General features: G+C 39.6%; 1 protein-coding gene across 2 annotated transcripts in view; it reads left to right on the top strand.

Annotated features, from left to right (window-relative positions):
• The window catches only part of FAT4 (FAT atypical cadherin 4), a 236793-nt gene that overhangs the window by 167094 nt on the left and 54750 nt on the right, over positions 1 to 14949 (top strand). For both annotated transcript variants that reach the window (XM_069104858.1, XM_069104857.1), the window contains exon 9: positions 150 to 4499. In XM_069104858.1, the coding sequence (XP_068960959.1) occupies positions 150 to 4499 (4350 nt within the window). The remainder of the gene's footprint in view (positions 1 to 149; positions 4500 to 14949) is intronic.

The raw sequence follows: 14949 nt of genomic DNA, 5'->3' as shown, positions 1-14949 counted from the left end.
TAGAGAAAAGATCCATTATTCTTCCTCAGTACAAAGGGGAGGGTTAGGTTCAAGGAGACAATACAGTATTTTACTCTCTCAATGACATCTTACCTCTCACATGTTCAATTTGTGTAGCATTGATAATGACTGTAGTCTCTCTTTTGTAGGTTCATTTGTCTTTTCAGTCACTGTCACTGATCCTGACACTGGGCCCAATTCTGAACTCCATTATTCCCTTACTGGCAGAAATTCTGAAAAATTCCACATTGACCCTTTGCGTGGTGCAATTATGGCAGCCGAACTCCTAAACACAGCCTCAGAAATGACATTTTTTGTACATGTGAAAGATGGTGGCTTATCTCCAAAGATGGACTCAACAACAGTGACTGTCCGATTTGGGAATAAGGGTGATTTCCCCAAAATTCGAGCTAAACAACAAACGTTTCTGTTTCCTGAAAGCCAATCAGTTGGCACTCTCATTACCACCATTACTGGGTCTTCCTCTAGAGGGGAACCTTTGTCCTATTTTATTGCAAGTGGCAATCTTGGAGGTGCATTCCACATTGACCAATTGACTGGACAAGTCTCTATCAGTCAACAACTGGACTTTGAAACTGTCCAGAAATATGTGGTGTGGATAGAGGCCAGGGATGCAGGCTTCCCTCCTTTCTCGTCATATGAGAAAATGGCAATAGCAGTGCTAGATGTCAATGACAACTCACCAGTGTTCAAGGATGACCCATTTGTGGCAGAAATATTAGAAAATCTTTCCCCTCGCACAATACTTACTGTCTCTGCACTAGATAAAGACAGCGGACCCAATGGGCAGTTAGAGTACAGCATAATTAATGGTAATACCGAAAATAGCTTCAGTATCCATCATAGCACTGGAGAAATTCGAAGTATCAGGTCTTTGGATAGGGAAAAAGTATCCCAGTATGTACTCACAGTGAGATGTTCAGACAAAGGCACTCCTTCTCAGAGCACCACAGTGACAGTCATCATCAATGTTTTGGATGAAAATGATAATGCTCCAAGGTTCTCTCAAATCTTTACTGCCCCTGTGCCTGAAAACGCACCCCTTGGTTATACGGTGACTCGAGTCACGACTTCAGATGAAGATATTGGTGTGAATGCTGTTAGCAGGTACTCTATAATAGACACAAGTCTTCCTTTTACCATCAACCCTAGCACAGGAGACATCATCATTAGTAGGCCTCTCAACCGGGAAGATACTGATCGTTACAGGATCAGAGTTTCTGCACATGACTCTGGGTGGACGGTCAGCACAGATGTTGCTATCTTTGTGACAGATGTCAATGATAATGCCCCACGATTCAAGAAGCCATCCTACTACCTAGACTGTCCTGAGCTCACTGAAATTGGTGCCAGAGTGGCTCAGGTCTCTGCAACAGATCCTGATGAAGGGTCCAATGGCCAGGTTTTCTATTTCATTAAATCCCAATCTGAATTTTTCAGGATTAATGCCTCCACAGGAGAAATTTTTAATAAGCAGCCCTTAAAATATCGAAATGTCACAGGTTCCAGTAATATAAATATTAATAGACATAGTTTTATTGTGACTTCTTCAGACAGAGGAAGTCCTTCTTTGCTGAGTGAGACAACTGTTACCATCAACATTGTGGACAGTAATGATAATGCCCCTCAATTTCTTAATACTAAATATTTCACTCCTGTTACCAAAAATGTGAGAGTTGGGACAAAGCTCATCAAAGTCACTGCCATAGATGATAAAGATTTTGGGGTAAATTCTGAAGTTGAATACTTCATTTCAAGTGAAAGCCCTGTGGAGAAATTCAAGTTGGACAGCACCACAGGGTGGATTTCTGTTGCCTCTTCTCTGATGTCTGATTTAAATCAAAACTTTTTAATGACAGTCACTGCCAGGGACAAAGGAAACCCTCCACTTTCATCTCAAGCCACAGTTCAAATCGTTGTTACTGAGGAAAACTATCACAGCCCAGAATTCTCTCAAAGTCACATGAGCGCAACAGTCCCTGAGAGCCAGAGTGTTGGTTCTGTTATCAGAACTGTGTCTGCTCGTGATAGAGATGCAGCAATGAATGGCCTAATCACTTACCATATTTCTTCAGGAAATGAAAACGGCCTTTTTGCAATTAATGCTTCAACAGGTGCATTAACCCTAGCCAAACCGCTAGACTATGAACTACACCAGAAACATGAAATGACAGTTAGCGCAACAGATGGAGGATGGATGGCACGAACCAGCTACTGCAGCATTGTTATTAATGTTCTCGACGTGAATGACAACTCTCCCATATTCATCCCAGAGGAATATTCTCCCACTGTGTTGGAAAATGCCCCCAGTGGGACGACAGTTATGCGTCTCAATGCTACAGATGCTGATTCTGGCAGCAATGCTGTGACTGCATACTCTTTGCAGTCTTCAGATAGTGACCTCTTCGTCATTGACCCCAACTCTGGAATTATCACTACTCAAGGATTCTTGGATTATGAAACCAAGCAGAGTTACCATCTTACAGTCAAGGCCTTCAATGTCCCTGATGAAGAGAGATGCAGCTTTGCTACTGTCAACATCCAGTTGAAAGGAACCAATGAGTATGTACCACGCTTTGTTTCTAAACTTTATTATTTTGAAATCTCTGAGGCAGCATCCAAAGGGACTATCGTTGGAGAAGTGTTTGCTAGTGACCGTGACCTGGGAGCTGATGGGGAGGTCCATTACCTGATTTTTGGTACTAGCAGAAAGAAAGGTTTCCAGATTAATTCAAGGACTGGGCAGATTTATGTTTCTGGAATTCTTGATCGAGAAAAAGAAGAGAGGATTTCTTTGAAAGTCCTGGCCAAAAATTCTGGGAGTATCCGTGGTGCAGATGTAGATGAAGTTACTGTGAATATAACCATCCTCGATGCCAATGACCCACCTGTTTTCAGCCTGGAGATTTATAACGTACAGATCAGTGAAGGTGTGCCTATAGGAACGCATGTGACGTTTGTAAGTGCCTTTGACTCAGACTCTGTGCCCAGCTGGAGCAGATTTTCCTATTTTATTGGTTCAGGGAATGAAAATGGTGCCTTTTCCATTAACCCCCAGACAGGACAGATTACTGTGACTGCCGAGCTTGATCGAGAAACCCTTCCTGTCTATAACCTGACTGTCTTAGCTGTGGATCTGGGGACCCCCTCAGCTACAGGAAGTGCCTCCTTATTGGTAACCCTGGAAGATATCAATGACAATGGACCCACGTTATCCATCAAGGAAGGTGAGGTCATGGAAAACAAGCGTGCAGGAACTCTGGTGATGACCCTTCAGTCCACAGACCCTGATCTCCCTCCAAATCAAGGTCCCTTTACATATTATTTGCTTAGTACAGGACCAGCCACCAGCTATTTTAGTCTCAGTACTTCAGGAGTTCTGACTACAACCAGAGAGATTGACAGAGAACAAATTGGTGACTTCTATCTATCGGTGATTACCAGAGACTCTGGCATTCCACAGATGTCTTCCACAGGAACTGTCCATATCCGAGTCATAGACCAGAATGACAATCCATCTGAACCTAGAACTGTTGAGATCTTTGTCCATTATTTCAGTAACTTGTTCCCGGGTGGGATTTTAGGCAGTGTGAAGCCTCAAGATCCAGATGTGCTGGATAGTTTTCATTGTTCCCTGACTTCTGGAGTAACGAGTCTTTTTAGCATTCCCAGCGGCACTTGTGACCTGAATTCCCAAGCCAGGTCCACAGACGGCACCTTTGACTTGTCTGTTCTGAGTAATGATGGATTGCACAGTTCAGTGAGCAGTAATATCAGGGTCTTCTTTGCTGGTTTTACCAATGCTACTGTGGATAACAGTATCCTGCTCCGCCTCAGTGTGCCAACTCTGCGGGATTTTCTGACCAATCACTACCTCCATTTCCTGCGTATTGCCAGTTCCCAGTTGACAGGTCTTGGGACTGCTGTGCAGCTGTATGGAGCCTATGAGGAGAACAATAGGACCTTTCTGTTGGCTGCTGTGAAGAGAAATACCAACCAGTATGTGAATCCAAGCGGTGTGGCCACCTTCTTTGAGAGCATCAAGGAAATCCTTCTCCGGCAAAGTGGAGTCAAGGTAGAGTCTGTTGACCATGATCCATGTATCCATGGCCCTTGTCAGAATGGAGGGAGCTGTCTAAGGAGGCTGGCAGTGAGTCCTACCATGAAGAGTCATGAAAGTCTCCCAGTCATCATTGTGACCAATGAGCCTCTCCAGCCTTTCTTTTGCAAATGTCTGCCAGGATATGCTGGGAACTGGTGTGAGACTGACATTGATGAGTGCCTGCCATCCCCCTGTCACAATGGCGGCACCTGCCACAATCTGGTGGGAGGTTTCTCTTGTAGCTGCCCAGAAGGATTCACTGGACGGGCCTGTGAACGAGATATCAATGAATGCCTACCCAACCCATGCAAGAATGGGGCTATCTGCCAGAATTTCCCTGGAAGCTTCAACTGTGTCTGCAAAGCTGGATTTACAGGTAGGGTGATCATTTTCTTCTGGATTGATTTCGAGAATTCAACAACCTTTACATTTGTATAATAGGGTGAAGTGCATGGAGAGACTACTATGCCTCCCCTCAGGCACAGGACTACAGTGGAGAAAACAAAGAGAATGTATTCTGAGAAATTTATCTTTGAATCCACAGAGTCTAAAGTGTGGCTATGTGTGTGTGTGTGTGTCTGTCTGTCTGTCTGTGTGTTTTAATGCTTTGATTTGTATTAATGTAGAAAGTATCAAATTCTCTGGAACTTAGGACAAACATATACCTACCTTCCAGGTGTAGAAGGACCCTTGAAGTGAAAGGCAAGATATGATAATAATAATTAATAATAATAACTAGTACAATTATCATGCTTTCTTTTGTGAAGCACTTTATATATATTATGATTATTTGATCCTTACAGAAATCCTCTAAGTTTCTTATATTATATTTTATTATTTATTATATTTCTATTACATATTATTTATTATATTATTATATATTATATTATGCTGTTATGTTATATATATTATATATAATAGCATATATTATATATTATATTATATAAGTTTCTTATAATTATTACTACCATATCAAAGATGAGGAAATTTGAGAAAGTTGATGTGATTTGCCCAGGTCTCATAACTAGCTAGTGTTTGAAGGAGGATTCAGATTCGTCTGCTTCATTTCAAGGTCAGCATTGGGCCCACTGTGCCACCTGGCTGCCTCTAAGATATATGCCCTGACAATCATGATACCCATAGTGATAGCTACAGCAGTTCACCTTTCTTTTTTTTTAATTATGTATATATATATATGTATGTATATGTATATATATATATATATGTATATATATATGTATGTGAATTCCAGATTGTTTCCCTTGGAGTCACCCACACTTACTGAGAAGATAGGCAATTCAATATACGTTGTACACATGTAGGTATGCAAAACATTTCCGTAGTGGATATATTGTAAAAGACTATTTACCTCCATCCTATCCCGTCCCTGACTTGTTCTATTCTCTACTTTGACCCTGTTCTTTTTCAAAAGAGTGTGCCTCTAACTTCCCTCCCCCACAATCTGCCCTCCCTTCCATCATCCCCCCCTCTCATCCGCTTACCCCTGTAAGTCTCCTGTAGGGTGAGATACCCTATTTAGTGTGTATGTCATTCACTCCCTAAGCCAAATTCAGTAAGAGTAAGGTTGACCCATTCCCTTTTGCCTTCCTGTTCTTCCCCTCCATTGTAGCAGTTTTTCCTTGCCTCTTCTATAGTTGATAATTACACCATTCCATCTCTCCTCATCTCCTCTTACAACATTCTTCTCTCACCTCTCAATTTCATCTTTTAAGTATTATCCCTTCCTAATAAATTGATCCTGTGCCCTCTATGTATACCTGTACACATATACACACATTCACATATGTTTTCATATACCCATATACCCTCCTATATAGACATATATATGTATGTATACATATACATATACACACACATTTATATTCCCTTCAACTATTCTCTTACTGAGAAAAGTTTCATAAGTTACAATTATTGCTTTTCCAAGTAGGAATATAAATACTTCAATTTTGATAATTTCCTTATCATTTCTTATCCCTGTTTACCTTTTCATGCTTCTCTTGCTTCTTGTATCTGAATATCAAATTTTCTGTTTAACTCTGTTTTTTTCATCAAGAACGCTTGAATGTCCTCTATTTCATTGAATGACCATATTTCCCACTGAAACATGATACTCACTTTTGCTGGGTAGGTGATTCTTGGTTTTAATCACAGTTCCTTTGACCTCTGGAATATCATGTTCGAAGCCCTTTGATCCCTCAATGTAGAAGCTGCCAGGTCCTGTGTTAACCTGATTGTGTTTCCACAATATTAAAATTGTTTCTTCTTGACTGCTTGTAATATTTTCCCCTTGATCTGGGAACTCTGCAACCTGGCTATAATATTCTTAGGAGTTTTCTTTATGGGATCTTTTTAAAGAGGTGATTGGTGGATTCTTTCAACCTCTATTTTGCCCTCTGGTTCTAAAACATCAGGGCAATTTTCCTTGAGAATTTCCTGAAGGATGATTTCTAGGTTTTTTTTTTGATCATGGCTTTCAGATAGTCCAATACTTTTTAAATTATTCCTCCTAAATCTATTTTCCAGGTCAGTGGTTTTTACAATGAGATATTTCACATTGCCTTCTATTTTTTCATTTGTTTGGATCTGTTTAATAGTATCTTGATTTCTCATCTAATTCTGAAGGAATGATTCTCTTCAATGAGCTTTTGAGTTCTTTTTCATTAGGCAAATTTGGCTTTTTAAGGCATTCTTCTAACCATTGGCTTTTTGGGCCTCTTTTGCCATTTGAGTTAGTCTATTTTTTAAGGCATTTTCTTCAGTCAGGTTGTTGACTCACTTTTCTCGATTTTCTTACATCATTTTCATTTCTCTTCCCAATTTTTCCTCCACTTCTCTTTTTGGTTTCCAAAATCCTTCTTAAGCTCCTCTATGGCCTATAATCAGTTCATGTTTTTCTTGGCAGCTTTTGTTGTAGGAGTTCTGGCTTCATTGTCTTCCTTCCATTCCATGCTTTGATCCTTTTTGTCACCAAAAAAAAAAAGGATTCTAAAGTTGCTTGCTTTGCTTCCTTTGCTTGCTCATATTGCCACTCAATTACTTGACTTTCGAGCTTTTTGCCACAGTAGAACTATGCTTCCAGAGAGGAGAGCTTTGTCCCAAGTTGCTAGGGTTTTTGCAGCTGCTGGAGCTATTAATTGGCTGCCCTCTCTGAAGCCTCTGCAGGCTCTGGCACCTGGTCACACACCCCAGGACCTCCACCCTAGACAGTAATCTAGATTCAAGCAGGTTAAAGCAAGAGCGATTACCCTTCACAATGGTTGCTTGGTCCCCCTGCACTCTGCAGGCCAGAAGCTCTGAAGCAGCCACTGCACCTCAGCTTCTTCTTCCTCCAGGGGTTAGAGGCTGGACCACATTCCCGGACTCCCTGTTCCCAATGTCTACACTGACCTCTCACTTTGTCTTTGGCGTTTATGATTGATAATTCTGGAAACCGCCACAGCTGCTGGTGATCTACTCTCCTGATGTCTATCCCTCTAGCCATGGCTGGCTAGGCCTCCCTGAGGCTAAAACAGGGGGGCTCACGCGGGGCTGTGCTGTGCTCCCAGTGGGCTGTGCTAAACCCTTCCTGTTTGCCTGTTCAGTTGTCTTCAGTGGGAGATTTTTTTCTCTCTCACTTTGAGGGTTCTGTAGCCCTAAATTTTTTTAGAGTAATTTTTTTTAGGTATTTGAGGTGATTATTTGGGAAGTGCAGGGAGTTTTCCTGCTTCTATGCTGCCATCTTGGCTCCATTCCCCTCTCTCCCTCACCTTTCTTAATAGACATTTAAGGTTCACAATGTGCTTTGCTCACAGACAATTTATCAGATGCTCTATGATAGACCAACTGTAAATCCTCTTCAACGTAATATACATATATACATATCCATATATATATATGGATGAGGGTATATATATGTATATATGATACATGTATATCAGGAAAATGCTTAGTGATTGGTACTCTAACAAGAAAGTTAATTATGACATTGGCAGTTTGAAAATTGAGATTTATTTGTGGTTCATTTATATCTGTTCACTATATTTTAAATAAACTTTGTCTTCTGATAGAAAGGCAGTGTGGAGTAGTGTCTAGACTGTTGTACTAGACATCAGGAAGTCCTGGGTTCAAATCATCCCTCTAGTGCCCATTCACTATGTTAAAAGTCACTTAAGGTATCTGAGTCTCACTTCTGTCATATGTCAAATAAGGGAGGTGGACTGGGTGATTTCTGAGGTCCTTCTAGCTCTGAGCTCCAACCTATTCACTTTGGGGTTGTTCAGTCATTTCAGTCATGTCTGACTCTTTGTGATCCAATTTGGAGGTTTTTTTTTTTTGGGTTTTTTTTTGGCAAAAATACTGGAGTGATTTGCCATTTCCTTCTCTGGTTCATTTGATAAGTGAGGAAACTGAGGCAAACAGGGCTCAATGACTGGGCCAGTGTCTCATAGCTAGTAATGTCTGAGTTCAAATTTGAACTCAGGTCCTCCTGATTCCAGACTTGGTGCTCTAATTACCGGCTGCCCTAATTACTGACTTAGTCTTCTAAATCATAGATAGATTTCCATTTTTGTTGGAGGATAGAATTCGCACACAGGGTTCAAAGAGGCCTATAGAACTAAGTATGAATTCCCCACAAGAAAGAAAATGCTTATTCTCCATGTTTTGACCCTAGCATGTAATCCTAGGGACTAGGACATGATGTATAAGCAGGGGTAGGCAAACTAAGATCCTCTCCAGCCTTATGCCTCTTTTTGTACAGCCAGGGAGCAAAGAATGCATTTTTACATTTCAAAATGGTTTTATTGTACTTGAGAATGTAAATCAACAAATACATTCATAGCTCTATGGCTATACAAAAGCTGGCAGCAGTTAGATTTGTCCTTTGGATCATAGTTCTCTCACCCTTCATTATTTGAATACTGCCACATTTTTTTAAAAAGAAAATATTCCTGATAGATGGACAATCAGAAAATGAAGACAAGATCATTGCTTCAATAAAATATCATATTTAAATTAGGCTGAAAGTATAAATTATACTGAAAAGCAGAGAATTGTTTGTTATTCTGTAGAAAAGTTTGAGCTGTTTGTAAAAATTTCACTTGCCTGGCAGGTGAGATTGAATAGCATTCTCTGTTGTTGGTGGAACTTTCATGTTGATGATATCTTAGCATTTGGCTATTTTCATTTGAATGAAAAGAGAGAATTCCAAATGTTTCCTGGAGGAGATTTGCCTTTGAAATGTTGAGGGAGAACGGAGAACCTCAATATTCTCATGTATGTCTCAAAAAACACAAAGCCAAAATTTAAGTCTGGTTAAGGCCCAAATGGGCTTTACAAGTAACTGAAGGAAATAACCATCTAATTGGTGTTAAGATATTTCAGGAGTGCTAGAATATCTTTCCTCTGCCTTCCCTGGTCCCATGTTTTCTATATTGGTCCACTAGTTCTAAAAATTTTACAGTTAAAGGTCTGTTATTGATCTTGGTAAAATGTTAGTACCCCTGGGAAAGTGCCATATAAAGCTTTATCGATTTACTACCTAGTGTGAATTGAGTTTTTTATAGCTTTTCCAGAGAGAAGGTATGGGGGAGGGAGTGGGAAAGAGAGGAGAAATGTCATTGAGTACCTGAGGGGAGGCAGGGAGGCAAGACCCCAAATGAAAGAATGTGTGAATAATGAAGCAAAAATCATTTATTAAGTGCTTATTAGATACAAAAATCTAGGGATAAAAATAGGGGCACACATTCTAATAGAAGAGACCACATGCATAGCCAATGTCGGCTTCCAGTCCAATGCAAAGGTCAAGGGCCATGTGTCATTGGGGTCCAAGGACAAGCAGATGCTAATGAATCTTCCTTAATATAACTGCCCCTAATAAAGCCATATCATTTTCTGTTGTTGATCCCTTTGGCAGTGCCAAGGACATTGGTGCCAAGAACTTTCTTTTCTAGGTCTATATTAGCTAGGGCAGCAGCCCCTTCAGGAGCAGAGACCAGAAGAGAAGAAAGAAGAGGCCAGGGTGACAGATTCAATTAGATTCAACAGTCATTTATTAAGTACATATACCATATTATTAGGCCATCAATCAAAATGATGATAATGGATAACATTTATATAACACTTTAAAATTTCTGAAACCTTTTATATTTTATATCATTTGTTTTAAAAAATATTAAATATCTGCTAAGGCTAGATTCTGGAGAAATAGACAAAAATCAGACAATTCCTTTGCTTAAGGAAGTGACAGGTAACATGTACATATTTGTCCGTATAAAAAGCATACAAAATAAATTGTAAGGTAACCTCCAAAGGGAGTCATCAGTAACTGCAGAATCAGGAAAGGCTTCATGTAGAAGGTAGTGCTTGAAAACCTAGTAAGAAACTAAGGATCCTAAGAGTAGAGATGAGGAGGGAGAGCCCTCCAGGTGTGTGTGTGTGTGTGGGGGTGTGTGTGTGTGTGGGGGGGGGTGTGTGTGGGGGGGAGTGTGTGTGTGGGGGTGTGAGGGGGTGTGTGTGTGGGGTGCACATACAAATGAATAATCTTGTTTCCTGCCTATGACATGAAATAAAGAGGACACACACACAGTTTATTCTTTTATGTACATACATATGTATATGTATATCATGTGGTGACATAATTAATAGTGCTAGGCTTGGAGTCAGGAAGACCTGAGCTCAAATCTGGCCTCAGATACTAACTAGCTGTGTGACCCTGGCCAAGTCACTTAAACCCTCTTTGTCTCAGTTTCTTCATATATAAAATGAGCTGGGGAGGGAAATAGAAAACAACTGCAGTGTCTTTGTCAAGAAAACCCCAAATGGGAGGGAGAAGCTAGGTGGCACAGCGGATAGAGCTCTGGTACTGAAATCTGGAGTACCTGAGTTCAAATTCAGCCTCAGACACTTATTAGCTGTGTGACCCTGGGCAAGTCATTCAACCCCAGTTGCCTTCCAAAAATTAGGCAAAACAAAAGAAATCCCCAGATGGGGTCACAAAGTGTAGTCATTGTATGAATTTCCATTCCATGACTGAAATGACTAAACAATAATAACACGTTTGTATACCCAGTACCTTAGTGCTCAGCGCCAAGAACACACAACATCTAAGGTATTTGCAATTGGATAATATTGAATGGACTAGAATTGGAATGGATTTCACTTTGATGTACACACTATAGTCTTTTTGAAGAAGATGTTTTTTTTTTTCTGTTTGAATCAAGTGTATCTTAGCATTGATCCTAAGAAGTAATGCTAAAAAAAAAGAAAAACAAAAGGGAGAGAGTTACTGTAGAAAGATCTTTCACTCTGGAGTCAAAAGATTTCATTTTTAGTACCAACGCTGATACTTTTTTACCTTGGGAAAGTTATTTAATCTTCCTGGGGCTCAGTTTCCTCATCTGTAAAATGAGAGAGTGGGACCAGCTGACTTCTTAGATTTCTTTTAGCTCCAAAGCTATGGTCCTATTAATATTCAGAGACGTGGGCCATACGTGGTGCAGAGTTGTTAATTCATACATTCAGGAATGTATTGTTATGAATTTCTTTATATGTCTATTATGCTGTTTTTAGTGGAATTCCTGAAGGGACATTTAAGTTATTCTTTCAAGTCATTCTCAGCTGGAGAAGCCTGACTCAGGAAGGCTGAGTGAACAAGATACAACATCTTGAAATAATTTCCTGAAGCCCACAGATAATTCATACTTACACATGTGTGTATGCCTCATACCATGGAGTTAAAAAACCACTAATGTTCCATAGGTTTGATTTCAGTGAGAATGGGCTAAAATTTGGATCCTAGTGAGTCGTGGGCCCCAAACAGCCTGTACGTAGATAAATTTGTTCCTGTTTACCTTGCACAAAGCATTTGTTTTAGCTGAATTATATCAGAGCCTTGGAGTCAACTACAGTCTTCTTTTAATTTTGTCAAAAGAGCTATTTTTGTTTGTTCATTTTTGTCTAGATCTGTGAATTTGTTGGTTGAGGGAACTCCCAGTGTAGAAATCTGAAGCATTCTATCCATGAATTTCAACTTTTTTTAAAACCATAAAATAATAGAATTAGAGTTAAAATGGTATCTCAGATCAGAGGCCATCTAGTCCAGCACCTTTATTTTGCAGGGAGGGAGCTGTGGTGACTAGAGGTTAAGTTACTTATCCAAGGTCACATAGGTAAGATATGGAATTTAAAGACAGGTCCTCAGTCTACAAATAGTCTGATTTTTCCATGATTTCAACCACATTCCGTTTTACAGTCTGAACCTACATAAGACAAATATTTCCCAATTTTTTGTTTGAAATGATTATATGTGCCACTCCCAAACTTTAATGTCTATAGCAGAATTGCAGGAAGACTGAGACTTTCCCTGGAGATAGAAGAGGGTGAAAGGCTTAGATGTAGCAGTTGCCATGGAATGGGGTCTGCACTGGGATTGCCAGGAGCTGAGCTCTAACCCCACCTCTGCTCCATGCTCACTTCCTTTTTGGGTCTCCTTTTCTGCTCTAAAAAAATAAGGAGCCTGCATGTTTCACATCCACTGAAGTTCTAGACCAGAAGAATATTCCTCATTGATAACTAATTAGTAACTAGTGGTCTGTGAATCTTGTTAGGAAGTAATTCACTGATATTCAAGCAGAAGGATTTCACCCAGATCATACTTTTCTAGAAGACTGAATTAAAGTTGAATACTACAATCATAATCAGCACAGTTGGTAGAACACCAGACCTGGATATAGGAAGACTCATTTTCCTGAGTTCAAATCTGGCCTAAGAAATATACTAGCTGTGTGACCCTGGGCAAGTCACTTAACCCTGTTTTCCCTAGTTTCCTCATCAGTAAAATAACCTGGAGAAGGAAACAGCAAACCACGCTAATATCTTTGCCAGGGATACCCAAAATAGAGTCATGGAGAGTTAGACACAATTGGAAAATGATGAAACAACAACATGAATAAATTAGTCACAAAGAAATAGACTTGGTTTGGCCATTAGAACATGTCTAGTGGTTTATTCCTAAATATGTTTCTTCATCAACATACCATTCATTTACAGAGGGTTTTGCACATGATTGGTTCTCAATAAATATTTGTTAAATGAATAAATGATTGGGAGGAAGTAATTCCTGTGAGACCAATTTTTACTATCCCGGTTCTCATCTTCTAAGGAGAGTGTCAAAATAAGAAACTATAATATATGGATTTTCTTAGAGGATGGAAAATGTCCAAAACCAAATATTCCAAATAGAGTTGATTCGTATTTTGTCTGAAAGATTGTTTTCATATGGTTGATGGGCAACTTTGACATTTGAAAGCTGAGTTTTGATCTGTTGTGATGTAGTCTGTTTTGAAAGGGAAATTTGACTTTCTTTAGGCAACTTGAGACAGGTGGAAAAAAAAATAATTTACAGCTTTTCTTAATTTCATAAGAATGCAGGTAACCCCATGGACCTGAAGATGGACCCATTAAGTGAGAGGAAAGATGACCCTCTTACAACTCATGACTCAGATATCAGCCAAAATAGACATCTCCAGGTCTAAAATAGAATCCAAAAAATAAAAGTCTGGCATATCATTTAATGAGAGAGATAATGTCATTCAGAGCTCAGTGCTGGATAAGCAAGGGGTTCCAATCCCACTGCTCTCTTTTCTACTTTGATGACCTTCAGTAATTCCTCTAATCTCTCCAAGTCTCATTTTCCTCATCGGTAAAACAGATATAATAATAATATTTGCCTCAAAGTATTGTCGTGAAATCCAAATGAGGAAAGGTGTGTATATTGATATATGTGTGTATACACAAATGCTGTATGTGTCAGTTATTAATAATAATGGAGTAGGTAATAGTAATAATGATAACAATATACATTGTAACCCTACACTTCATGGCACCAAATTCTTAACACACACACATATCATCCATAGGGGTAAGTTTTCCAAAGACATGATTTGTCTTATAAAAGGCACAATATGTAAAGGTCTCATTTCTATACTGGATTTCCCCTAAAAGAGTTTTTCCACAGTCTTGCTTAACCTCTCCCATTCCCTTTTGCACATCTGGATATGTTTTAGGTGTGGTATTAGGAGTAGGGCCAGGGGATTATTACCATATAAAGAATTTTTCCTCTGTATTAAAGTGAGCCCTGAAATTTCAGAGAAGAGGGCAGCTTGGCTGTTCATCATTTTTGCATTATTTGACAGTGAATGTGGATTTCTTTTTTTTCCAGACATAAAAAGATATCTACATTCTTTACATAGTAATCTGCCTAAGTAACTAAGTTCACTTTGTTGGGGAGGCTTGGAGGGGATAGAGGTAAGGGTGGGGGCGTTTTGCCAAACATTTTTTTTTTCGTTTCTTTAAGCATTTCCCCACTGTGTCATATGTACAGGTCACTATATAAGGAATTGCATAAGAAATACAAAGACAAAGGAAGATGTGCCTCCTTCCTCAAAGAATTTACAATCTAGGTGGAAGGATGAAGCAAATATATAATTAAATTCAACAAGCATTATGTTTCCCCAGTGACAATTATTGTACAAAGTCAAAATGGGAGGAAAACACACATACCACAAATTCCTGCCCTCACAGAGCTTACATTCTAGTAGGGAAGATACAACATTTAAACAGATAAATAAATATATTACAAATAAGACGAAGCAATCACCTCTTCATTAGGGCATAGGAATACTTCCTACAGGTCTATAACTTAAGCCGTGGCAGAGGCTAGAGACTGTAAGAGATAAAGATGAAGAGGGGGAGGGATTGTAGCAGCAAGCACCCCAAGCATCCTCAGGGTTTGCAGCTACCACAGGTTCTTGGATCTGCTTTGTTAA

Source organism: Petaurus breviceps, unplaced genomic scaffold (assembly GCF_028583685.1).
Source record: "Petaurus breviceps papuanus isolate PSGF00001 unplaced genomic scaffold, PetGlider_PUasm1.0 689, whole genome shotgun sequence".
In the NCBI taxonomy this organism is placed as follows: Eukaryota; Metazoa; Chordata; class Mammalia; order Diprotodontia; family Petauridae; genus Petaurus; species Petaurus breviceps.
This window is presented reverse-complemented; position numbering and strand designations above follow the sequence as displayed.